The following is a 24,793-nucleotide window of genomic DNA, read 5'->3' as shown; positions in this document are numbered from 1 at the left end:
GTAAAGGACGGCATTCCCTGCCCACCAAGAATAGACACAAGCATTGGCCAGGCAGCATACGACGCACATGCTTAAGCAGAATAAAGGAGAATACATTGAATCTGGACCAGAAAAAGGCATTCCCACACGAGATGATGACTGCATGTTCTCCCCAACAGGTGAGGCCAAGGTCACATGGTGGGCAGGTGACAGGATCAGGACTTTAACCTGGGCATTTCCGGCACCAAAGCCCATAGGCTTACTCACTGCATGACCACTGCATTTCTGAGGAAGAGAGGGTCTCCCCAGGCATCGTCCAGGTCCAGCCTCCAGCCTCACCACCACACCTCGCCTGCCAAGGCACAGGCAGAGTCCTGAGAGCAAAGACAGGCTGGGGGGGCTTGCTCCCTCCCAGGACTTCCTTACTGCAAATACTAGATCTCTCCAACCTTGGTCCATGCTCTGATACCAAGGGTAATGTTTTCAAACCTGGACTTGGATTCTTGTGTTCCCCAAAAGTCCCATGTACAGAGATGTAAAGCAGAATACGGGGCCCCCGCCAGGGACTAGGAAATGCATAGAAGGAAAGTAATATAGGGGAATCTAACGAATTGGGGCAATTTTGTAAATAAAAGGAAGAAAGAGATTGATGTGTGTAAATGCCTTGTAAGAATCAGAGAAGGAAGAAGAAGGATCAGAAACCCCCTTGCTTCAGCTCAGTGTCTGCAGTCCTGTTTGAACATTAAGCCTCCCTATGAGACTATGAGGTTGTATGAGGCTTTTGTAGTTACACGACCAAACTGCACTAAGTAACCTGAGGCAGGGTTACTATCCAAAAATTGCAGAAAAGGAGCCAGTGGTAAAAGGAAATTCAGTAGATGATCTGTGTCCATCATGTTCATTTTAGAAGCCATGTTGAATTTGACATTCCAGTTTTTCAGTTCCCTGCCTAATGCTCAGCTTCTCAGGGAAAAATTGCAGTTAATTCTCGGTTGTCAGCGTGGTTCATGTGGAGGAGTAGAGGCAAAGAAAATCCCAAATGGTGAGTAATGCCCACTCTACACCTCCTGCACTGGACCTTAGAATGAAGGCACCCTGTGTGGGAGGGGGTCCCATTCTCACTTCACTCCCTCCCTACTCAAAGCCACCCCCTCCTGCTCCGTGGAGACCTGGGGGCAGCGGCTGTAATGCTTTCCTGGGTGGGGATGGAGTACGGATGGAGGCAGTGAACGCAGCATTTTGGTTTGAAGGCCTCCTACAGAGCCATGAGCACGATAGTAACAGTAAAGGAAATAATGAATTGTGTCCACTGAGGACTTCCACAAGAACACAGATTCATTACTTTAATAAAAACGGGAAAGCCAGACGTTGGCCCTATTCCAATTTCACAGCTGGGAGAATCATGGCTCAGGAGGGGGAAACATCTACATTTGAGGTCAGAGTCCAAATCCCAACTCCAGGCTCCTGATTACAATTTGGTTGGTCTAATTACAATCATCTCCTGGGGACAAAGGCTGCTTAGAGCCAGATGGCTTTCAGGGCTGGGACACGCAAATGATGCTTAAGATGGAGAACTGGTAATGCTGGAGTCAAGAGAAGCTGACGCCTCAGGTTAATTCAACAAATGCTGAGCACCTACCAAGTGCCAGGTGGCAGGGTTGGCACTAGCATGGGAAAGTACAAAAGAATCAGACACCACCCCTGGTCTGAAGGAACGCAGGGTAGGAGGGGAGGGGAACAGGTATAGAAATCTCTGTAATACACACAGAGAAGAAAATGGGGTGAAATCTGAGAACTTCATCTATTTTTCCATTAAGTCATTTATTCTGTTATCCAGGCACTCTCTTACCTTCTCTGAAATAAAGATAAATGAAACTGGTCTCTGTCCCCTGAAGTTACCACTTAAATACTGAGTCAGAGTCACCCAGGGAGCTTTTCAAAATACAGTTCCTCAGGTCCCAGCCTAGACATACTAATTCTGAATGTCTGGAAGCAGCACGAAGAAATCTGAAGCTCCAATTCTAGGTGATCATCAGGTTTGGGTCCTAATCTCGTCGGATAATATGTGAAGGGAGCAGAAGGGAGGGAGAGCCAGGGATCCTGAGAAAGGTTTCCTTGCCCGCCTCTGCCAGGAAGTCCTCCATGCCACCCCAGCACGCTTGTCTGCATGCTTAGACCCCAATCGCTGGTATTTGCTGCAGTTTTCCTAGGTGACGGGTAGGTTTAGCCCCCTTGGCTCCTGGGTGTGTCTTGTCTTTGAAGCTGAGTGCTCCCATGTTCCAAGGTCATTGTGATGAGGGTTCCAGGGGCCTTGTGACACACAGCTGGCCGGCCCTGCTCAAATGTGGGGGGTCAGGAGAGGCCCAGTTCCCCCGGGAATGCATCTCATCCCCCAAAAGGAGGAACATTTCCCCTGCTGATTAAGCATCATTTAGATGCTCCAAGTAAGCTCTGGTTAGAGGCTGCTTCGAAGAAAACCAGCAGGGACTATGACCACCCTCTCTCCAGAAAACAGTCTTTCTGCCAGGCTGTCGGCCTCCTTCATCCTGGTGCGTATTCCTCATCAGCTCCAAGTAGCCCCCTCCTCAACCTCTGGTTTGCATTAGGCCATTTTCCCCTGCTGGATCAGAAAGACTGGACCCATGAGCTGGCCTGGAAGGGGGAGCAAGGCAGGTCTGGCCATCAGCGCCCACAGTAGGGCTGAGAAACAGGCCCCCTTTCACCCCCCTCTCTAATCCAATGTTATCTTTTCCCCATATGTGACATTCTAACTAATGAGCCTAATCTTGAAATGCTGAGGTGCTTTCTTTTTTAAAAGACTATTTTTAGAGAGAGGGGAAGGAAGGGAGAAAGAGAAGGGAGAAACATCAAGGCCTGGTTGCTTCTCACACACCCCTTACTGGAGACTTAGCCAGCAACCCAGGCATGTGCCCCAACCAGGAACTGAATGCCTACCTGACCCGGCGACCCCTTGGTTTTCAGGCCGGCACTCAACCACTGAGTCACACCAGCCCCGGCTGATTTCCCTGGTGCTTTTGCCAACAATTTTGGTGTGCTGCCGCCAGGTGGCAGTAATGCTGTTGTTAGTGGTGGTTGCGAGTGTAGTTGGTAAAGCAGATTTATTCATTAGAAGCTCGCCTCAGTCATAAAAATTTTCCACACAGTATATTTTTCAAAGTTGTATTAAGTAATTATGATTTCAAGTCTCATTAATCATAGTGATTAAGACCGTGATACATAAAAAGCAGAAATCCAAAATGGGCACCTCTCTCCCTGAATTTTAAATGTAATTGCTTTATTGCAGATTATCACCAAGACTTGACTTGGATCCCTTCATTCCTCTGAATGTAGAGAAAAACAATAATAAAACAACAAACTGTCATATAGCATTTGTTATCTACAATGACTATCTAAAGTTTTAATGTATAGACACTTATTCTTTTCATAACCCTATTACATGGATGATACTGTTATCTTCACTTTATAAATGAGAATGTTGAGGCGCAGAGATCAGGGAAGGGGCCCGCAGTTGCACAGTGCGCTTCTCACAGTGTGGGGCCCAAGCCCGCAGCATCAGCGCCAGTTGGGAACTTGTGAGAAATGCAGATTCTTGGGCCCCAGGTCTTCTGAACCAGAAACTCTGAAGTTAGAGCCCAGCGATCTGTGCTTTAACGAACCCTCCAGCGGGGGGGGGGGGGGGGGGGGGGTTNGGGTTCTGATGTGCAGCTAACTTTGAGAACCCCTGTTTTAAACCATTCTTTTAATCAGTACGCTATACTGATGGCACCTTGAAAGCAACACCCCTCCACATCTGGGTTGTTGCTAGTCAGCCAGGTAACTTTCAAACGCACTTACGGCCGCCCTCCCAGTTTCAATGGGCCCACTGTCCTCAGGCCTCCCCTCGCCCCTGGGTGAGAATCACTGACGTGATGAGTCACAGTTACTGTTGGGAGTATGTCTTGCCCCTCAGGTAAACCGGAGTGAAAAAGTGCTGGAGAACCTTAAGCAGAGTCAATGACCCTTCCCAGGCTTTCTTGGGAGCTCTGCAAGTATGAGTATCCAGAGCAACATGGCATTGAAAGCTTTAATAGGAGGTTTTTCTTATCCTCCAGTGGATTTCCTATTTTACTAAAAATAGCAGAGAAATTCTTAACCCAGTGCAGAAGGGAAGGAGAGTGGGGAGTTGTACACCTGCAGCCAAGGCCTCTGGCAGCAGGAAGCTGTTAGAGGGACAACCACTTGGGGTTCCCAGTGTAAGCCTCTTTCTCTAGGGGAAGCATGGCCAAATTTTCCCCAGGTTTCCCCGTGGCGAGGTATCAACCTGCTGATGCACACCATCATGGTGGGAGATTTTCACAACTGTTTTACTTAGCAGCGCTCTTCCCAGGAGACAGGAAAGCAGCTACTCCATTGCTGAAAGGGTATCCAGCACCTTGTGTGCTAGAGCGCTCCTCCGTCCAGGTTACCAGGCCATTGTGCCCATGTGTGTGCAGGTGTTCACAGGCTGGTGGGACAAGGAATAGGGGCATGTGGGAGAATGGAGGTGGATTTGAGAGGCCATGGAGCTGACAATCCCTATCATTTTGAAAGATCCTAGATTCTATGACTTCTGGCACAGACAGGTGCTGTGGATGTACTAGGAGAAGGGAGGGGGCCTCACGAGGCAATTCTCACCTTTAGCCCTCCTCATGTCCACAAGCTTCTGTTGTTTGTCCTTGGCTTGCTAGCAAATGTCTCAAATCTCTTGTGGGTGGCCTATTATTAGCTTGGTTTGAGGAGGTACAAGGAAGTAGAGGGCACAGAGAAAAGGAATTTCCTGGAAGGAGAAGACAGTGACTTTTCATAAGCAAATTCAACCCTGGCAAAGCAGGTAGAGGTTCAGCAATGGAAATTCTTGGAGCATGCAGCTGTGGGAGGAGCTCTGCCCACAGGACACCCCGCCCCCACACCCACCACCATGGATGAAAATAAGTCTACCAAGACAAGATCTGCTTGGAGAGGAAAGGTGACCAATCTCTCAAAGAAGGGCCAGGAGCCTGTTTCGCAATAGGCTTTTATTGGGTTAAATTTGCATAGGAATACAGGGAGCATATGTAAAGCTCATCAATCATTGTCAGGAAGTAATGACCAAACAATAGATAACATTCGAAGAACTAAAAGGGCTTATTTTGAGTCAGGGTCATATACCTAAAGGGCCATAAAACCTTGGGGAAACAAACTCATTTCATGCTTGGATCCTTATCATTTAAATTGAGGGTATTAGCAAAGTAGGTTTCATAGGATTCTATGCATTCCTTCTTAGGCCTGAGCACCCCAAGGGAACCTGCCCTTTCCAGCATAGGGCCGCACCTACCTCCAGACAATTTTTCAGACTTAAGGCATTGTTTCAGGCTTTAGTCAAGAGATTAGGAGAACTTCTTGCAAACAGAATGAGGACTCAGGGTATGTTAAAGCCAAGGGGCAAGGGTCCATCAACCCATTTTTCTATAGTCCCCCAAGTCCTTCCCTGAGGGCCCCTTCTCGACTGTGCCTGTCTTAGGTCATCCTCCTTGAGGAATCTTACCAGTCATTGGCTAACCAGTCATTCACCCAGGGCCAAGCAGGGTAAAGCAAAGGGGGGTGGGGGGCGCAAAGGCAGTGCTCCTACCAGGAAGATAAGCTTTGTCTCCTTTGTGGCTCATGGTCCCAAGGTCCTTTACTCAGCTTCAGCCACAAGGGATTCCAGCTTCTGAAACCAGGCAGAGTGGTTCCCAACATGAAGCAGATGACTTCTTGTAATGTTCCTAATGATCTCTCTTTATTGTGTTGACATCGTAGCTTTTACTGTGGCGTGCTGGAATATTACTTTGATTACTTTGCCACTTTTATTGGTGGGCTTTTTTTTCATATTTTATTCATCTTTTCCCCCCATTTTTCCAAGACATTTGAGTTTTTCCCATCTTTCCAAGACATTTTATTTTATTGATTATGTTATTACAGTTGTCACATTTTTTCTCCCCTTTATTCCCCTTAGCCCTGCACCACCCCTTCCACCAGCATCTCCCCTGCCTCAGTTCATGTCCTTGGGGTGTACATGTAAGTTCTTTGCCTTCTCCATTTCCTATACTATTCTTAACCTCCCCTGTCTATTATGTACCTACCATTTTTGCTTCTTATTCCCTGTACCTTTTCCCCTAATCTTCCCCTCCCCTCCTTCCATGCAATCTCCATTTCTGTGATTCTGTTCCTCTTCTAGTTGTTTGCTTATTTCATATCTGTTTTTGTTTTTGTTTTTAGGTTCAGTTGCTGATAGTTGTAAATTTGTTGTCATTTTACTGTTCATATTTTTTATCTTCTTTTTCTTAGATAAATCCCTTTAACATTTTATATAAGAGGGCTTGGTGATGATGAACTCCTTTAGTTTTTTCTTGTCTGGGAAGTCTTTATCTGCTCTGTGATTCCAAATGATAGCTTTGCGGGATAGAGTAATCTTCGATGTATGTCCTTGCCTTTCATGACTTTAAATACTTCTTTCCAGTCCCTTCTTGCCTATAAATTTTCTTTTGAGAAATCAGCTGATAGTCTTATGGGAACTCCTTTGTAGGTAACTGTCTCCTTTCCTCTTGCTGCTTTTAAGATTCTCTCCTTATCTTTTTTTATTTAATTATTTTTCAAGTACAGTTTTCTATTATTCCCATCCCAACCTGCCCCCCCTTGCTCCCCCCTCCCTCCCATTTCCACTCTTCTTAGTTGTTGTCTATGTATCCTTTATATTTGTTCCTCTAAATCTCTCCCCTATTTCCCCTGAAATTCCCTCCCCTCTCCCCTCTGGTTGTTGTCTCCCTGTTCTCTATATTTTGCTTGCTTATTTGTTTTGTTGTTTAGCTTCCTGTTAAAGGTGAGATCATATGGTGTTTGTCCTTCAACACCAGACTTATTTCACTCAGCATAACAGTTTCCAGTTCCATCCATGCTGTTGCAAAAGGTAGGAGCTCCTTCTTTCTTTCTGCTGCATAGAATTCCATTGTGTATATGTACCATAGTTTTTTGATCTACTCATTTACTGATGGGCACCTAAGATTACGGTTAACACTATATATAGCCTAAAGATTTTCTATCTCTTCTCCTTATCTTTAATCTTGGGTAATGTAATTATGATGTGCCTTGGTGTATGCTTTTTGGGGTCCAACTTCTTTGGGACTCTCTGAAATTCCTGGACTTCCTGGAAGTCTATTTCCTTTGCCAGGTTGGGGAATTTCTCCTTCATTATTTTTTCAAATAAGTTTTCAATTTCTTTCTCTTCCTTTTCTCCTTCTGGCACCTCTATGATTTAGATGTTGGAACATTTGAAGTTGTGCACACAGTGCACACGGAGTTGCAGTCTCTAAGTACAGGCTGTGAGAACGTGACAGCTGTCAGAGGGGCAGAAGCCTGGCTCTGCCTGGCTCAGATAAGTGACAGTATCTGTCCAGGAGGGGCATGGTGTCACAGCAGATTCTGCTTTCCAAAGTTAAGCCAACGCTGAGATTTTTTTCTGCCTTCTGGACTCATATGTCCTATTTTTGTTCAGAAGATAGAAAATTTGTAGAGAAGATGAAGTGGGTCAGCCCCAGAGGAACTGATCACCAGAGGGAAAGTTTCCAAAGGAAGAGTGAGAAATACAGCAAATAAACCATCAGTGTGGTGGTCACTGCCACAGCTCTAAAGGGCACAGGGACCAGAGCTGGATGCTGCTAGCACATGGGCTGAGAACTGCTTCTTGGTCTAGTTGCTCAGCAGCCGCAACAAGTTCTAGACCCCTCTGGGCACCATCTTCCAAGCGCTGTGGAACATGAGACAAAGGGCAGAAGGAAGGGCGAGCTCAAGGTGCGGGGCCAGGTGACCACAGAAGGGGAGGCTTTGATTGGAACATTCAGTGAGAGCCGCTCCAGGAACTTTAGAGGCTGTCCTGCTTGGTGACTTTATTTTTACTCTTCTGAACTACACTGAGTCTGAAGTGGACCACCATGCCATCCGTGTTTCTTCGAGATGACTGCATCAACCATTCATTAAGAATTGGCCGGGGAAGTCAAGTCTGTGTTGCAAAATGAAAGGTGAAACATGGTTTTCTTAAAACATGAAAGGTTTTAGAAAACACATTTTAAAGTATATTGCTCAATTCATCCTTTTCAGACATGGACTTAATGGGAATTATCCCAAATTTGGGCCTGCAGGCTCTTGTTTTTAATTTCCGGTGCTCTTTTACCATCTCATACCTTGCTACCCACTCACTGGTCAGTGGACCAGCAGCATCAGTAATCCCCTGGGAGCCTGTTAGAAACGCATCGTCTGGGGCCCACCCCAGACCTTCTGAGTCATGATCTGCATTTTAAGCATATTCTCTGGTGACTCATTTGCAAATTTAAATTGAGTCACAAATGTGCATATTTAGTTGCATATTAATGGGAGGTCTGTTCAATAAGAACTCTTCACTCCTTGTTATTGTTTTATGAGCATTTTTAATTACTTTCTGTGCAGTGTACTCACCTCCCCCCCGCCAGGCTCCCTTATGTAAACCAGAGATCATTCCCCTTGATGGCCAGTGGTGCTCTTCCAGGAAAGGTAAAATAAAGCTCATGAATGTGCTTAATTAGTGCTTATTTTACATTTTTTAAAAGGTTTTATTTAGGACTTCCGCCAAGATGGAGGCATAGGTGGAAACACTGTGCCTTCTCCCACAACCAAGTTTGAATACAACAAAGGTTTGGAGAAACAAAGACACAGCCAAAGGACAGAAAATTGAATTATATGGAAGTCCGACTACATCTAACCGTTCAACAGGGACTGTAAGAGGGGCGGAGCCAGCAGCGAGCAGGGTCGGGCAGGACAGGTCCCCCGACCTAGGCTCGCAGGCAGCCCGGAATCAGTCGGAGTGTGGGGCAGACTGACCTTGGTCGCACATTCGCTCACAGTGAGACTGACCACGCAGGCCCCAGGGGGCGAGGGCTGACGGCGGTGGCACACTCGCTTGCAGTGGGACAAAACTTGTGGGCCCGGTGACGCCAGCAGCTGTGGCACCAGTGGGAGCCGTGGCAGCAGGCACAGGCAGGACGCCATAGTCCCTCTTTGACCCCGCCCCCACATACAGCGTCACAACCCAGCGACTTAGTCGCCCTGTGCTAGTGAACACCTTAGGGCTCCGATCCTGCTACATAACAGGCACAAACAGCCCGAAAGATGGCGCAAGAAGATCTCAAAGTCCCAGAGCCGATAACTCTCAGTGACCGAGAAATTGTCAGCCTCTCAGAAGCACAATTCAAAACATCATTTATCGGGATGCTCACAGAACTGGTAGATTATAGTCACAAATTAGAGGAACATAGTCACAAATTAGAGGAACATATGAAGGCTAAAGTAATTGAAATGAAGGGAGATGTCCAGGAAACCAATAGCGATGGAAAGGAAACTGGGACTCAAATCAATGGAATGGACCAGAAGGAAGAATGAAACATCCAACCAGAAAGGAATGAAGAAACGGGAATTCAAAAACTGAGGAGAGGCTTAGGAACCTCCAGGACATCTTTAAATGTTCCAACATCCGGATTATAGGGGTACCAGAAGGGGGTACCAGAAGGGGGAAAGAAACAGCCACCAGTGGAAAACTTATTTGAACGAATAATAAAGGAGAACTTCCCCAGTCTGGCAAAGGAAATAGACTTCCAGGAAATCCAGGAAGCTCAGAGAGTGCCAAAGAAGTTGGACTCAAGAAGGAACACACCAAGGCACAGCATAATTACATTAGCCAAGACCAAAATGAAGGAGAGAATCCTAGAAGCATCAAGGGATAAGGGGACAGTCACCTACAAAGGAGTACCCATCACACTGTCAGCTGATTTCTCAAAAGAGACCTTCCAGGCAAGAAGGAGCTGGAAAGAAGTATTCCAAGTCATGAAATCCAAAGACCTACAGCCAAGATTGCTTTATCCAGCAAAACTTTCATTTAGAATGGAAGGACAGATAAAGTGCTTCTCAGATAAGGTCAAGTTCAAGGAGTTCATCATCACCAAGCCCTTATTATATGAAATGCTAAAGGGACTTATATAAGGAAAAGAAGATGAAAAATATGAACAGTGAAAGGACAGCAATCTCACAGTTATTAACAACCACACCTAAAACAAAAGCAAACCAAGAGGACAGCTAGATCAGGAGTGGAACCATAGAAATGAAGAACACATGGAGGGTTAGAAATAGGGGGGTGGGAGGGGGAGAAGGGGGGAGAAGGCACAGAAAATAGCATAGATGGTAGGTAGAAAATAGATAGGGGGAGGGCAAGAATAGTGGGGGAAATATAGAATCTAAAGAACTTGAGACAAGTGGTTATAAACTAAGGGGGGGAGAATGGTGGGGGAGGGAGTGTGCGGGTGGAGGGGAATGAAGGGGGGGAATAGAACGACTCTAATGGTATAATCAATAAAATATATATTAAAAAAAGAGAGACCTTAAAAAAAGGTTTTATTTATTTATCTTTAGAGGGAAAGGAAAGGAGAGAGGGAGAGAAATATCAGGTTATGGTTGCCTCTCGTGTGTCCCCTGCTGGGAACTGGCCTGCAACCCAGGCACGTGCCCTGACTGGGAACCGAACCGCGATCCTCTGGTTCGCAGGCCCATGCTCAATCCACTGAGCTGCACCAGCCAGGGCTATTTTATATTTTTTATGATCAAAGTAGCATACATCATTATGGAAAACTTCAAAAAACAATAAAAAGGAAAAAAAATACTTATAATCCTATCATTCAAAAATAATCAGTAGCTTTTAGGCAAGTTTTTATAGTATTTTCTAGCCTTCTTTCTAACATATTTTTTATAGTGGTTAATTCACTATGTGTTCAAGTATATATAGTTTTATAACATATAACAGAACATTATGGAGGATAGAGTGCAGAGAGGATGAATACTGAATGTGCAATTTTGTATTCTGCTTTTTCCTGTTACCATTTGTATTTTTCCAGATTATTATTCATTCCTTGTAAGCATTGTTTTATATTCCTTATAACAGTTCATTGAGTATATAAACCATACTTTACTCACCCAAACTTTTTGGACTGTAAGATGCACTGGACCATAAGACGCATGTAGGTTTTAAGAGGAGGAAAATAGAAAAAAAATTTTGAAGCAAAAAATGTAGTAAAATATTTAATAACATAAATAACATAGGCCACTGCCCCGCCTGCCCCCACCACCCGCCACAGTGAGCCAGGTGAGCTACATTCTGACTATAAGACACAGCCTCTCCCCCCAACGGGGGGGCGGGGAGTGCATCTTATAGTCCGAAAACTATGGTAACTACGCCCTCATTGCACAACATTTAGAGCACTTGCATTTTTCATGCTGGTGAGCAGTGTGCAATGAAAATGTGAATGTGCATAGAGAATTTTTCTATATATTTTCAGTAATTTTCTCAGGATACATTTCCACAGCGAGTCTGAGACTGTGAGTTTAGACTCACATGGCAAAGTCCAGAGTATGTGGTTTAAAAATAATACTGAAAAGAAAAGCCAAGGCCAGTCATCGAGGGCTGAAGTGCTTGTCCTCCCTCCCCAGGTGAAGAGGAAACCACCCATTGACAAGACAGAGTGGGATGGCTTCTTCGATGAGAATGGTCAGTTGGCCAAGTCACGAGACTTCATTTGTGTTAACATCTTGGAAAGGGTACGGTCCCCAAGCTGCTATTGGCCTCCCCCTGGAATCAGTGGGCAGGGGGTGGTGGCATTGGGAAGGGCCCTTTTGGCAGGCATCTAGGGGGAACCGGCGACATCCCACTTCCCACCCGACCCCAGGGGCTGCACCCCTTCGTGAGGACAGAAGCTTGGAAGTTCCTCACAGGCTACTACTCCTGGCAGAGCTCCCAGGATGAACGGCTCACAGTGGACAGCACAAGGAGGTAGAAAATTCCAGATTCAGTCAGGGGAGGGTGGGTAGCTCTGCTGAGTGGAGTGGTGCTTGCCCCAGCCTGACAGTTTCAGTAGACTTCAAACACACCTCTCATTCTGAGCAGCTGAATCCCCACCACGCTCCTGTCCCGTGGCCCCCACACAGGAGGAGCCTTCCCACCCCCAACCCAGTTCCATTTACCAGCGCACAGACTACAACACTGGCTTGACCCTAGTAACAGCTCCTACCCTGAGAGGCCCAACCCCTCCCTCCCCAGGGCCTGAGCTGCATCCTGGAGGTGCCCAGCACTGACACACAGGGTGAGCCAGAGAAACGCCCAGGGCAGCGGGGGAACTGAGGGCCAGCCAGAGAGTCCTGATAGTCCAACGGGAGCCTACCTGTGTTAGTTTCCTGAGTCTGTTTTAATGAGACACCATACATTAGGGGTCTTAACACAGTAGAAATGTATTCCCTCAGTTCTGGAGTTCATAAGCCCAAAACCAAGGAGTTGGAAGTACCGCTGCCCTCCAGAAGCTCCAGGGGAGAACGCTTCCTTGCCTCTTGGAGGCTCTGGGGGCTCCAGGTGTCCTTGGTGTGTGGCTGCATCACTGCAGTCTGTCTCCATCATCGCGTGGCCGTATCCTCTTCTCCCCGTTTCTCTCCTCTGTGTGTCTCCTGTAAGGACACTCGGCATCAGATTTAGAGCCCAACTGGATAATCAGGAATGATCTCATTATTAAGATAAGCTATAACTTAATTATGTAAGGTAGAACTGAATATCTGCAAAGACCCTTTTTCCAAGTGAGGTTACATTTACAGGTCACAGGGCACGGACATATCTTTGGGGGTGTATCAGCCTACTACACCACCAGCTCCTGGTGCTGATGGGCACAAGACACCCCCTCATCCAATGCTTATCATTCTGAGGCCAAAGTGCTAGCATTACCCCACTCTACAGACGAGGGAACGGGGGCTTAGAGAGGGAAAGTGAGGTTGCCAAGGCTCGACCCTAGTTGCAGACACCCAGCTATTAGGCTGTGAAACCAGATCTGGGTGTGGCTGGGACTGCAGAACCCATGCTTCATCTTGTCCCCATGTGCACTATGGGTGCAGAGTAGTGGGTGGTCAGGAGCTGGCACAGGCAGGGGGGAAGGGGAGCATCCCAGACAGTGGGCAGAGCCCAGGGACCCCGGACTTGCTGGGAGGAAAGGCTGCCTTTGTTTAGCCTCAGTCCTGTTCTCACAGGAAGAACTACGAGACCTTATGCCAGATGTACGAGAAGATTCAGCCCCTTCTGGAAAACCTGCACCGGAACTTCATAGAGACTCGAAATAACATCAGTGAGCAGAGTAGGGTGGGCAAGGCTGTGCAGAGGGGACAGCTGGAAGCCATCCCTGACCTCTCCTCAGTCTTGTGGAGGTGGCTCCCAGTTCCTGGGAGCTGCCTTGACATGGACCTGGGTGCCCCTCGATGCCCAGCATCTTGTTTCCATGGGTACATGCTGTTCCTATTGGTTTGTCTTCGGCACCTCCCTGCCACCACCACCCCATACCCATGGTCTTGAACTAGGCTGCATTTGAATTGGACAAAGAGGTTGTATCTCTAGCAGAGGGTGCAGCCTTGTCAAAGATTTGGAAATGGGAAGAAACCCAGCCAGCTCAGGGTGTGGTGTGGGATAGAGCCTGGGGGGCTGATGTTCCCTTTACAACTTCCTCCCCAGGCTGCCCCGGGTTGGTTGAGGGAAATAATCTCACCCACAGACTTTCTGCTAGAGGTGGTGTTACTCACTTGTCCCTTGCTCCCAACCCAGCATGTGACATCCAGAGACTTTATGACAAAGACCCCCTGGGTAATGTCCTTATTGACAAGAAGAGGCTGGAGAAGGTCCTGCTCCTGAGTTACGTCTGCAACACCCAGGCAGGTTCGCCACAGTGCTAAGATTCCCCTCAGCTCCACTCCTCAGTTTCATTCTGGAATCCTTTCCTTGCCCAAGCCCAGGCTCTGCCCCTCCTACTCAGCCTCTCTCCACTGGCCCCTCTCCACCCTAGAGTACCAGCATGGCTTCCATGAGATGGTGATGCTTTTCCAGTTGATGGTGGAACATGACCATGAGACCTTCTGGCTTTTCCAGTTCTTTCTGCAGAAGATGGTGAGGATCCGGCCTGAACTTAGGGAACCACCTCCTCCCGACCCCTTGAGGTTAGGCAGCATTGGCAGCCTCAGGCATTTTCTCTGGCCCGGAAACAGCTCTTCGGGTCCCAGAGGAGCCTTGGAGAGCAAGTGCAGTGCGTTCTAGGATGGGGGTGGCAAGCACTGGAGTTGAGAAGGGGCTGGGGAGATGCTCTGGGTACAGCTCTCATCAAACTTTGAAAGTGTGCCTGACCAGGCCCAGTGATGGCACCCACTTCTGCGACTCCTCTCCAAAAACATGCTCTGCTCCTACACATATTCTATGGCTGCCCACACCTTCAGAATAAAATCCATTGACCTCAGCCAGGCACTCGAGCCTTCCATCATCAATCTGCTCTCTCACTGCTCCCTTCACACGACCTGCACTCCAGGCACAGCAGGGGACTCGACACCACCCAGGTGCACACCACAGCTGAGAGCTTTTGAAACTGCTGCCCTCTGGCACACCCTCCCTGGAAAGACTTCCCTGGAGATCTGTGAGAGGCTTCGCCACACCCACCCTCATCCCTTTCTCCATCTGGGCAATGGTGTGCTCACCGCGCTTTCCTCGCCCTGGTTCTGACCACAGGATGTGTATGGAGGAATAACTGGGCTCACTGCCCTGTGCGCCACACCTGAAACATCTCTGCATCCCCATCACACACACACACACACACACACACACACACACGCGTGTACACACATATATACAAATGGATACACCAAGACACCCAGACTCACACAGAGGCATGGGTCCAGCCTGGAGCCAGGTGCACAGAGGGTCTCCAGGACTAGGGAGCTGGTCAAGCAGCTGGCTTTTCTGGTGCCCTGAAGCCCAGAGGACTCAGTTTCCCTCCCTCCCGCCCATCTTTTGCAGGAGCACAGCTGTGTCATCAACATTGGGGTGGGCAAGAACCTGGACATGCTCAGCAACCTGATCAACTTCCTGGACCCTCTGTTTGCTGAACACCTCAGTGAGTGGACACTTTCCTACCACCACACACCTTTCTGCCCAGGACAGGCATGGGAGGGGCCAGGACCTAGCCCCCACTCCAGGCTGCGAACTGTGCCCAACCACAAAGGAGGGAGCAGGATCATTTGGTCTTCTCCCCGGGCTCTGGGGTTGGAGTCTGGACAGTTGAAAACCCACCACAAACCACCTCCAAGGGCAGCTGGAGACATGGCAGCCAGGCCCTCTGTATCCCCCAAGTGCATCTGTGTGCTCTGCTGTTGGTCCATCTGCATTTGTTCTGTTGTGTGTGTCAGCCCTTGTTTTCTCTGACCATGGCCTTGGGACTGGCACCCTGCTTCTTTCCCCACAGAAGGAAAGGGTGCAGGGGCTGTACAGTCCCTCTTCCCCTGGTTCTGCCTCTGCTTCCAGCGTGCTTTCAAGTCCTTCGACGATGTCTGGAGGCTCTGGGAGGTAGGTGCCCTGCTGGGGATGGAAAGGATGGGTCCTAGCCCTTGGGCAGGCAGCAGGGGAGCCCTTCAGATAGAGTCCAGACGCTCTTGCCTTGATAGAGGAGCTAGAGCACCATTGCGCCCGTCTGTTCATGCAGCCCCACTGTCCTCACTTTCTCAGAGCCGTCAGGGCCGAACAAGGGGCCTTGTTGCCTGGGCCACGGACACCGGCCCGTAGTTCAGCTTCCCTGCCCCCTGCCCAGCAGTCTCCCTCTGCTCTCGTTTCCCCAGTGCCCCATCCTTGGTCTTCCCCTCCGCCCGGGTGCTGGCTCCTTCCTGAGCCCGCCCTCCTGCAGAGGGTGAGGCACCTGCAGTCCTTGCATCCCAGTCCCCAGGGCCATCAGCAAATGAACCTCCCTGTGAACACACCCACCACTTATCACTGCCCTGTCCAGTGGCCTCCACTACATGTAGGACCTGAAATGATCAGCCCTACAAATCACTTCTGCCTCTCCCCTCCCTGCTGACCTGTGGGTCTCCATGCTCAAGTCCATGACGGCCCCCAGGACTTTGGTGACTCCCCTGTATTGTTGACATCAACAGCTGCTTTGCTGAAACTCCATTCAAATGTTACACGCGGTTACCAGGTTGTTCTCTACACTCTCCCTCACACCCTCTTACCTCGTCCTTTCTCTCTCTACTTGCCTTCCTCCCTCCCTTCCTCATTCTTTCACCTTTCTTCTTTCACCTTTCACCTTTCTCTCTCTTCCTCCACCTAATAAATTCCTGAAGACTTTTTCTCTGGTTCCCCCAGTAGCCAGCACTATGCCTAGAACCCCAGAGGTAGCTGTGAACACTTGTCTGAGTGAGTGAATGAGTAAGTCAGCAGCGAGGCCCAGGAATGTCTGACCCTGGGCATGTGGTTGGCGGGTACCTCACCATCTTAAGGGGAGAGCAGTCTCAGGCCACAGGGCACAGACCAAGATTTACCCGCCTGTGCAGGTTCTGCTGACTGGGAAGCCCTGCAGAAACTTCCAGGTGCTGGTGGCCTACAGCTTACTGCAGATGGTGCGTGAGCAGGTCCTGCAAGAGGGCATGGCGGGTGATGACATCCTCCTGGTGAGAGTACCCTCCAGCCAAGCCCAGTCCCATGACCCCCCACAGCATCCCTTTTGAAGGCCCCAGGCTTGTGGGGTGTTGGGCTTCAGAGCTCTCTCTGCCCCTGGGCAGGAAGAATAATGGGAGTTGACGTGTCCTGAGCACCCCACTGAGTGCTGTGTAGATGAGCTCATTTAAGCTTCCCAGCAAGCCTGACCCAGAGGATGATGACCATCACCACCTTCATCCCTATCAGCACAGGAGGACACTGAGACCTTGAATGGCTCCTAACCACTAGGCTCGACTGCCTCGAAGTTAATCCCTTGGCCCTTGTGTTCTCCCCATGGCAAAAGGCCTAAAGTTCTCCAAAATTTCTACACAGCAGCTGAAGTCCTTATTCAAAAGCATATCAGGTGGCACCCTAATTACAAAACAAGTCCTCCTTAGAAGTCCATGAGACCTCAGTGGAAGCTCAGGACTCCTGTACAGCCCAGGAAGGGGCTGTAAAACCACAATCACTGCCCTGGTGTAGCTTGGTTGGTTGCAGGAGTGTCCTGTGCACTGGGAGTCGCCGGACCCACTCCTGGTCCCCAGACAGGGCGTGTTTGGAAGGCAGCTGATCAATGTTTCTCTCTCACATTGATGTTTCTCTCTCTCTCTCCCCCCTGCCCCATCTCTAAAAATCAATGAACAATATGTCCTCAAATGGGAATAAATTAAATCTCTAAAAACAAAAAGGAAAGAAGACTACACTTATCATCTCCCCAAAATATAAAAGTCCAGTGTTGACATTTCAGGCACTGTGCCAGGGGGTTGGGAAAAGACCAGGGGCCCCCGTGGCAGCCCCAAGCAGCAGTTCCGTTTGCTCAGCCTGTGCCCCGCCTCCTCTGCCTTCTCCCTGCAACAGGCCTGCAACAAGCTGGTCGACCTTGATGCGGACGAGCTGATCTCCGCTGCCTGCTTGGTTTATGCAGAGCTCGTTCAGAAGGATGTAAGTTGCCCCAATTATTTGTCCTCCTCCTCTTCCCCTTCCAAGAAGCCCGCCCTGATCTCCCAAGCCCAGCCCGTAGCAGATGTATTTATTCAGCTTCAGAGATGTCTGTGCTACATTCTCTGCCACCAGCCCATAGGGGTTGTCTGCGTGGTCTTTCTGCTATTTGTACATGTAACTCATACCTCCTCAAGCAGACTGCACTTCCCAGACACTCAGCCCCCATCCACCATGCCCTGTGTCCATCCCAGTGGATCTGGGCACAGAGCTGAGCACCCCGGGACTGAGGAGAATGTCCCCGGCTGGATGAACTGAGGAATGAGAGCAGCAGACCAAGGTCTGTCCCCTTCAACTTGCTGCACCTTGTCTTCCTAGGTTCCTCAGCCATTAAAGAATTTCTTTCTCTGAGGACATTCACAATGGACAGAAGCCCTCAGTGGACAGGACACAGGTGGTGCTTCAGCCGTGCGGTCAGGATCACCCTAACTGGGACGTTAGGGTGAGGGCATAGTTAATACAGCTGCAATACAAACAGCCTTCTGGAGTCACAGTTTGCGGTGGGCAGTGCATCCCAGAGGCACTTCGGGCAGAGATAGAATTGTCCCAAAAGAAGAAAGGTCTGAGGGGGGAGAAGAGTAAATGCTGGGGAGAGTGTGCGCAGGTCCGGCCGGGAGCTCTGAGGGTTTTCCAAGGCTGCAGTGGTTCTGCCCCAGGAAGCAAATAACTGAGGGTGTAACGGGCTCTGTGAGCCTTGCCACCTCCTGTGGAAGACAGAATTGAATGGTCTCACAGGCTTGCTCAATCCACTGGACTCAGTCCTGAGAGAGGGTCTGACCCCAGGGGCCAGTATCCCTGTTCCTCCCTGTACTTCCATCACAGCCGTCCCACCTGAAGTTGTTTCTGCAGAGCTCCCCCAGCATCCTGCGGACGGACACAGCCCACGTCTCTGGGTAGCAGGTGATTCCACTCCTGGTTCCAAAGCCTCCCGCACAACTGCCCCTTCACTGCTCAGCCTGCCAATGTCTCCTCAAATTGATCTTTTTCAGCCTTACATGCACACACAGCCCTGCCCATCTACCGTTTCACAGGGGGGCTGGTGGAGGAGCAGGGGGACCTGTTGGTTTTGCTGGGGCCCTCAGGGGGCGAGGCATAATCATTCTTCCCACTCTTCAGCCAACTGCCCCACCCTTCTGTCCCCACCCTGTCGCTCTCCGTGACCATCACTGGAAAGGCACTATGCCCTCAATTATGTCTGGTCTCTTTCCCCTCAGGTGACACTCTCGCATCCATGGCTGGCTCTGAGTCTCTCGGATGCTGTGCCTCTGTTGAAGACTAGGGCCTGCCCCAGTGTGAGTCTTTCCTGCCTGACTAAGGAGCCAGCAGTCACTGGGTGGATTCATACACTGCACTTCCCCTTAGGCTTATGTTCCCAAGACAGTTGACTTCAATAAGGATTCCTGGATGGAATACAGCGCTCCAAGAACAAAATTGTTTTAATTCTACCAAAGAGTGAGAGTAAAAGACATCTTGGTGAGCTGCCTGTGGCCTTGGGATCAGAAGAGTCCACAGAAACATCAGATACGCATTTTCTAGTGCTTCTTTCAACTTGGTAGCATTAGTTGGCCTATGGATTTTGGTTGGGACATAAAATAGTGCCAAACATCTCTTCCAAAGCTAAAAAATTCAGGCACTCCACTTCTAGGCCAATGGTTTTCAAACCTGTTTTTAAAATCACTGGTGCCCCATTGTAACACAGTCTGTCCCAGAAGCCCAGTGGTTGAAGTTGGGGTGGGGATCGCAGAGCCCTCCTCTCTGGGGTCCCATCAGATGCCTCCACAAACCTCACATCGTTCCCTATGTAGCTCCAAGGAACCTCAGTCCTGCTAGAAACACGTCTGAAAACATCTGTTGGTCTTTAAAAGAACTGGATTAGTCTCGACATAGAAGTGATCCAGGTTCAGATAAATTCCAGGTGATGTAGTGATGTAGTGATGGACGTGAAGATCTTAGAAGAGCTAGACTTCTCCGAGCTCATCTGCCGCGCTACCAGCCAAGGACTGTGGGTCCCGACCTTCCCACTGTGCTGCTAAGCACATCACAGAGCCAGCACAGGCTTCTCCTTGCTTGTTTGTCACTTATCTCCCCCCCCCGCCCCCGCCCGGGGCTGTTTTTGTAGGTCCAGTCAAGAGATAGGACTACGGGAGCATTGAAATCCTAGAGGCCAAGTTCCCTTTAATGTAGGGGCTGTGCTGGTTTAAATAATATGCTAATTGCACACCCATTGAGTCCTTACTGAGAACTGCCTGCTCTCCAAGCACTGAGAACTCAACAGTGGGGAAAGGAGACACACTCCCTGTTCACGTGACACTCAGAGTTGAGTGGGGACCAGATAATCCCCTTGAAGTGTGTGTAATTACAACCCCCCTTTTGCACTCCGAAGGACAGAAACATAGTTCTAGGAGAGGAGGTGGCAGTGACACTGATGATGATGGTGGGTGGGAGGTATTGTGACGTCAATAATGACACTGATGGATGATTGTGGTAGTGACGTCAGTGAGAACAGCAGAAACATCAACCGTGGTGGTGGTGGTGGTGATGCTAATAGTGACTTCGGCAGTGGTGGAGCGTTGGTGGCAGAGACGGCAATGTACGTTTTGGTGGTGGGGGGTGCCAGTGAGGCTGGTGGTTATCAGCAATGTCAGTGTCAATGGCACAGTGGGGCTGGTTGCAGAGGTGGGATGTGTGATGGTGTTAGAAGCAGCTGGGATACCAGTGAGAATGGTGGCCGTTGGTGGTGGTGTCAATGGTGTCCCAGGGTTGTGGCGGAGGTGTGATGTGATTGCTGACAGTGGGGGTGGTGGTCAAGGTGATGGCAGTGGTAGTGCCAGCGGCAGAGGGTTGGCGACGAAGACGGTGGTGGTGCTCTTGTTCAGTCAACAAACACTGAGTATCTACCCTGGCCCCGTCTGTACTGACACTGATGATGGTGTTGGTGGTGATGGCAATCACGGTAGAGATGAGAACAGTCATAAGTCCATTCTGGAAAAATGAGTGCCAAACACACTTCTTTTTTTTTAAAGATTTTATTTATTTATCTTTAGAGGGAAAGGGAAGGAGAGAGGGAGAGAAACATCAATGTGTGGTTGCCTCTGGTGCAACCCCTCTGGGGAATTGGCCCACAACCCAGGCATGTGCCCTGACTGGGAATCGAACCGCTGTTGTTTGGCCCGCAGGCCCGTGCTCAATCCACTGAGCTACACCAGCCAGGGCCACACTTCTAATATAATATTTTTAAATAAGTCATAGCGGCCATGAGCATAGAGATAAAGAAAATAGAAGCACTCAGGCCTTACCTAAGCTTTCCAAAACCTGGTCCGGAGCCTGAGGGAAAAGCTTGACTAGGCTGTGTCCCTTCCATGACCTCACCCCACTTTCACTCCTGTCCCAAGCCTCTTTCCTGGAGGTCACTTATTCCCTCTTCTCTGGCCACCTTGAATGACTCCAGGCTCANCGGTAGAGATGAGAACAGTCATAAGTCCATTCTGGAAAAATGAGTGCCTAACACACTTCTTTTTTTTTTAAAGATTTTATTTATTTATCTTTAGGGGGAAAGGGAAGGAGAGAAGGAGAGAAATATCAGTATATGGTTGCCTCTCGTGAGTCCCCTGCTGGGAACTGGCCTGCAACCCAGGCATGTGCCCTGACTGGGAATCGAACCGCGGTTGTTTGGTTCGCAGGTCCGCGCTCAATCCACTGAGCGACACCAGCCAGGGCCACACTTCTAATATAATATTTTTAAATAAGTCATAGCAGCCATGAGCATAGAGATAAAGAAAATAGAAGCACTCGGGCCTTACCTAAGCTTTCCAAAACCTGGTCCGGAGCCTGAGGGAAAAGCTTGACTAGGCTGTGTCCCTTCCATGACCTCACCCCACTTTCACTCCTGTCCCAAGCCTCTTTCCTGGAGGTCACTTATTCCCTCTTCTCTGGCCACCTTGAATGACTCCAGGCTCACTCTTTGTTCCTGGATCCAGGGTAATGGTTTTCTACCCACTGACAGCTTCACACAGGTGGCTTGTATAAAGATCAAAGACTCTGGGCCCCAGAGTCCCCGTTTTAGACTCAGAGAGGGACAAAGGAGGTAGGCTCTGCACTCATCCTCGGTCCAGCCAGACCTTTGTCCAGTGAGGGAAGGGCTCTTCCTACCTGTCGGGGGAAGGACACAGCCAGCAGGAGAGGCCTGCACTGCCCAGGCCCCACCCCAGTGATGTGACCTTGAAGTAGGAGCGCTGGCCTCTCCAAAGGACAAGGGAGAAAGGAAGAGGTTGCTAAACAAACAAGTGAAGCAAGTAAAATGGTAAGTTTTAGAAAATTGGGGGAGGCAGTGAATGAGGAAGGACTGTGAGCTGTCTTCCTCCACTCACTAAAGGCCATCCCTCACAGGAGGGCCCAGCGGCAGGGTACCAGTGCTGGCTGGACACAGCACAGAGAACAGTGGCACTTGTGCACTGACCCTCAGGGCTGACGCTTCCCACTGACGAATGTCCCAGACCACCCTTCGCCCCAACCCCGCGCACACACACGTGTGCACAGACACACTCCAAACACCCGCCCGGCAGCTCGGGGCATCCCCGGCAGGTTTTTATTCCTGTTAATCTGACTGAGATATAACTATGTTAAAGAGATCTTTTTGTCTGCCTTTGAGAGCAGTCAGGGTGTTCAGATCCATCTAGACCAAAGAAACTACCCACTCCTCCCTTACTGCATTCCACGCACACACACACACATGCACACACTTGAATCCGTCACCAGGCCCTGTCGGTTCTACCCCTACATAGACCATCTGTTCAGTTCTTTGGCTGCTGGGGGTGGGAGGGTGGCTTAANCGGCAGCTCGGGGCATCCCCGGCAGGTTTTTATTCCTGTTAATCTGACTGAGATATAACTATGTTAAAGAGATCTTTTTGTCTGCCTTTGAGAGCAGTCAGGGTGTTCAGATCCATCTAGACCAAAGAAACTACCCACTCCTCCCTTACTGCATTCCACGCACACACACACACACACACACACTCACACACACACACATGCACACACTTGAATCCGTCACCAAGCCCTGTCGGTTCTACCCCTACATAGACCATCTGTTCAGTTCTTTGGCTGCTGGGGGTGGGAGGGTGGCTTAACCATGCCCTCCGACCTCTTTTTCTCCAGGCAGACATGGGCCGGGCTCTGCAAGTCCAGAGCTCATTGGCACTGGGGCTGGAGCTGCCTCCTTAGTGAGACCATTCGGAGTGGGCTACCCGGGCTCCTGCTCCTGTCACTACCAACCCCAGTAAGACCCCCCAGGCCCAGAATCTGAAGCTGCATCCCCCACCCCGAAGGGCAAGGCAGCAAGTCTTCCCCAACCCCACCCTCCCACTGGCTCCTTAGGGACCTGAGGGAGGGGACTGTGACAACGAGGAGAGGGCTAGAGCTCCAGGAGGTCAGGAACAAGGCACTGTGGTCCCAGCTCTCACAATAATTATAGCAGCATTTGCTGAGTAATTGCTATGTCCCAAGCCCTGCGCTTCATAGGCTTTCTATACTATAATCCTCAAATTCAGAAGATGGGTGCCGTCTTTACCCTCTTTTTACTGGTGAGGAAACTGAGTCACTGGGACACACAGCCAGTGATGGCCAAGTCAGAATTTGAATGCTGACTGGTGAACGTCAGGGCCCCCACTCTTAACCTGGGTTGAGAACTAAGCAGGGTTAGCTCTGGGGCAGCTCCAGTGGCCACCTCATGGCTGCCCACAGCCTGGCTCAGTCTGCCGTCTCGCCCACGGTGCACAGCCGGGCCTCCTGTCTGGTCCTCTGCAGGGCAGACCACCTCCCAGGCCCCTGCCCTTGGCAACTGAGGCCCCACAGGTGGGCTGAGATGTTCCAGGGCTGGACTACCCGGAGGTGTGCTGTGGGTTTCATCCCACTTCCCTTGTCCTGCCCTATGCCTGTTATGACCTCAGAAAGTTTGGGGTAGGCCAATTTATAGCCAAGTTTACTACGTCTGGTTTTGCAACAAAGTTCAGGCTGCTCTGGACATTCCTTCTTCAGAATGGGGGCTGGTCTGGGCCTCTGGAAAGGAAGTCAGTGCACAGAGGTGGGAGTAAGGAGTCCAGGGGGGCTACCACATGTCCCTGCCAAGCTCGAAAAGGGGAGCAGTGAAGCTGGGAGGCTGGAGTGGGAGGGGAAGGGTGGAGGGTGGCCACACAGGAGCAGACCCTCCCACCCCTGCCCCTGCAGAACCCTCTCTGCACCAGCCCCAGGCGGGGAGATGGGACGGGGTTAGGCCAAGGCAGAGACGGGAAAACCCCCCCATCAGTGCCAAGTGCTGTGCTGCCTAATGCCGGCCGTCACCCACACGGCCCGAGAGAAGAAAGGATTTCTCTCTGAGACTGCACCAAAAGCACTGGTATCCAAACTCCTGCCAGTCCCCGGGGCTAGGTGAGCCTACAATGCTGAAAAGATGAGGGAGGCGGCATCAGGGTGGGAAGACAGAGCCACAGCTGTAGCTCTTTAATCTCAGCTGCACATTACAATCACCACAGAATTAAAAAAAATAAATAACCTAGGCCCAAGGCTCACTGATGAAATAATCTCTAGGGGGTGGGACAGGGCACTGGTACTTTTATTTTTATTTATTTTTTAGGATTTAATTTTTTTAGAGAGAGGGGAAGGGAAGGAGAAAGAGAGGGGGAGAAACACCCATGGGTTGTCTCTTACACGCGCCCCGGCAGGGGACCAAACCTGCAAACCAATTATGTGACCTGACTGGGAATGGAACCGGTTGACCTTTCACTTTGGAGGAGGAGGCCCACCAGCTGAGCCACAGTGGTTTGAGCAGGACACTGGGACTGTTAAAAAGCTCCCCGGTGACCCTGGTTGATGTGGCTCAGTAGATTGAGTGCTGGCCTGCAAACCAAAGGGTCACCGGTTCAATTCCCAGTCCGGGCACATACCTGGGTTGCTGGCCAGGTCCCCGGTAGGGGGCACATGAGAAGCAACCACACTCTAATGTTTCTCTCCCTCTCTTTCTCCTTCCTTTGCCCTCTCTCTAAAAATAAATAAATAAAATATTTTTTAAAAATCTCCCCAGCTGATTCCAAGGTGCAGTCAGGGATGAGAGCCTCTGCCCTCAGAGCAGCCCCTGATGGAGGGAAGCTGGTGGTTTAGCACACTTCTTCTGCACAGGATGGGCAGGCCTTGCCCAAGGTCACACAGCAAAAGGACT

At 49.9% G+C, this 24,793-nt stretch overlaps 1 protein-coding gene across 2 annotated transcripts; it reads left to right on the top strand.

Moving 5' to 3' along the window:
* Positions 1-2,468: 2,468 nt before the first annotated feature.
* Positions 2,469-17,935, top strand: TBC1D21 (TBC1 domain family member 21). 2 transcript variants are annotated; one of them, XM_037047219.1, is made up of 11 exons: positions 2,469-2,528; positions 11,539-11,646; positions 11,775-11,878; positions 13,114-13,208; positions 13,679-13,789; positions 13,917-14,017; positions 14,915-15,011; positions 15,360-15,460; positions 16,441-16,557; positions 17,444-17,527; positions 17,903-17,935. In XM_037047219.1, the coding sequence occupies exons 1-11, from the start codon at positions 2,469-2,471 to the stop codon at positions 17,933-17,935; spliced, it is 1,011 nt and encodes a 336-aa protein (XP_036903114.1). The 2 variants fall into 2 exon arrangements, with proteins under 2 accessions (XP_036903114.1, XP_036903115.1); XM_037047220.1 differs by lacking the exon at positions 11,539-11,646.
* The last annotated feature ends 6,858 nt before the right edge of the window (positions 17,936-24,793 follow it).

This window comes from Sturnira hondurensis, unplaced genomic scaffold, assembly GCF_014824575.4.
Source record: "Sturnira hondurensis isolate 20B ecotype Veracruz unplaced genomic scaffold, ASM1482457v3 Scaffold0005329, whole genome shotgun sequence".
Taxonomy (NCBI): domain Eukaryota; kingdom Metazoa; phylum Chordata; class Mammalia; order Chiroptera; family Phyllostomidae; genus Sturnira; species Sturnira hondurensis.
The sequence above is the reverse complement of the archived record's forward strand: the minus strand, read 5'-3'. Positions and strand labels throughout refer to the sequence as shown.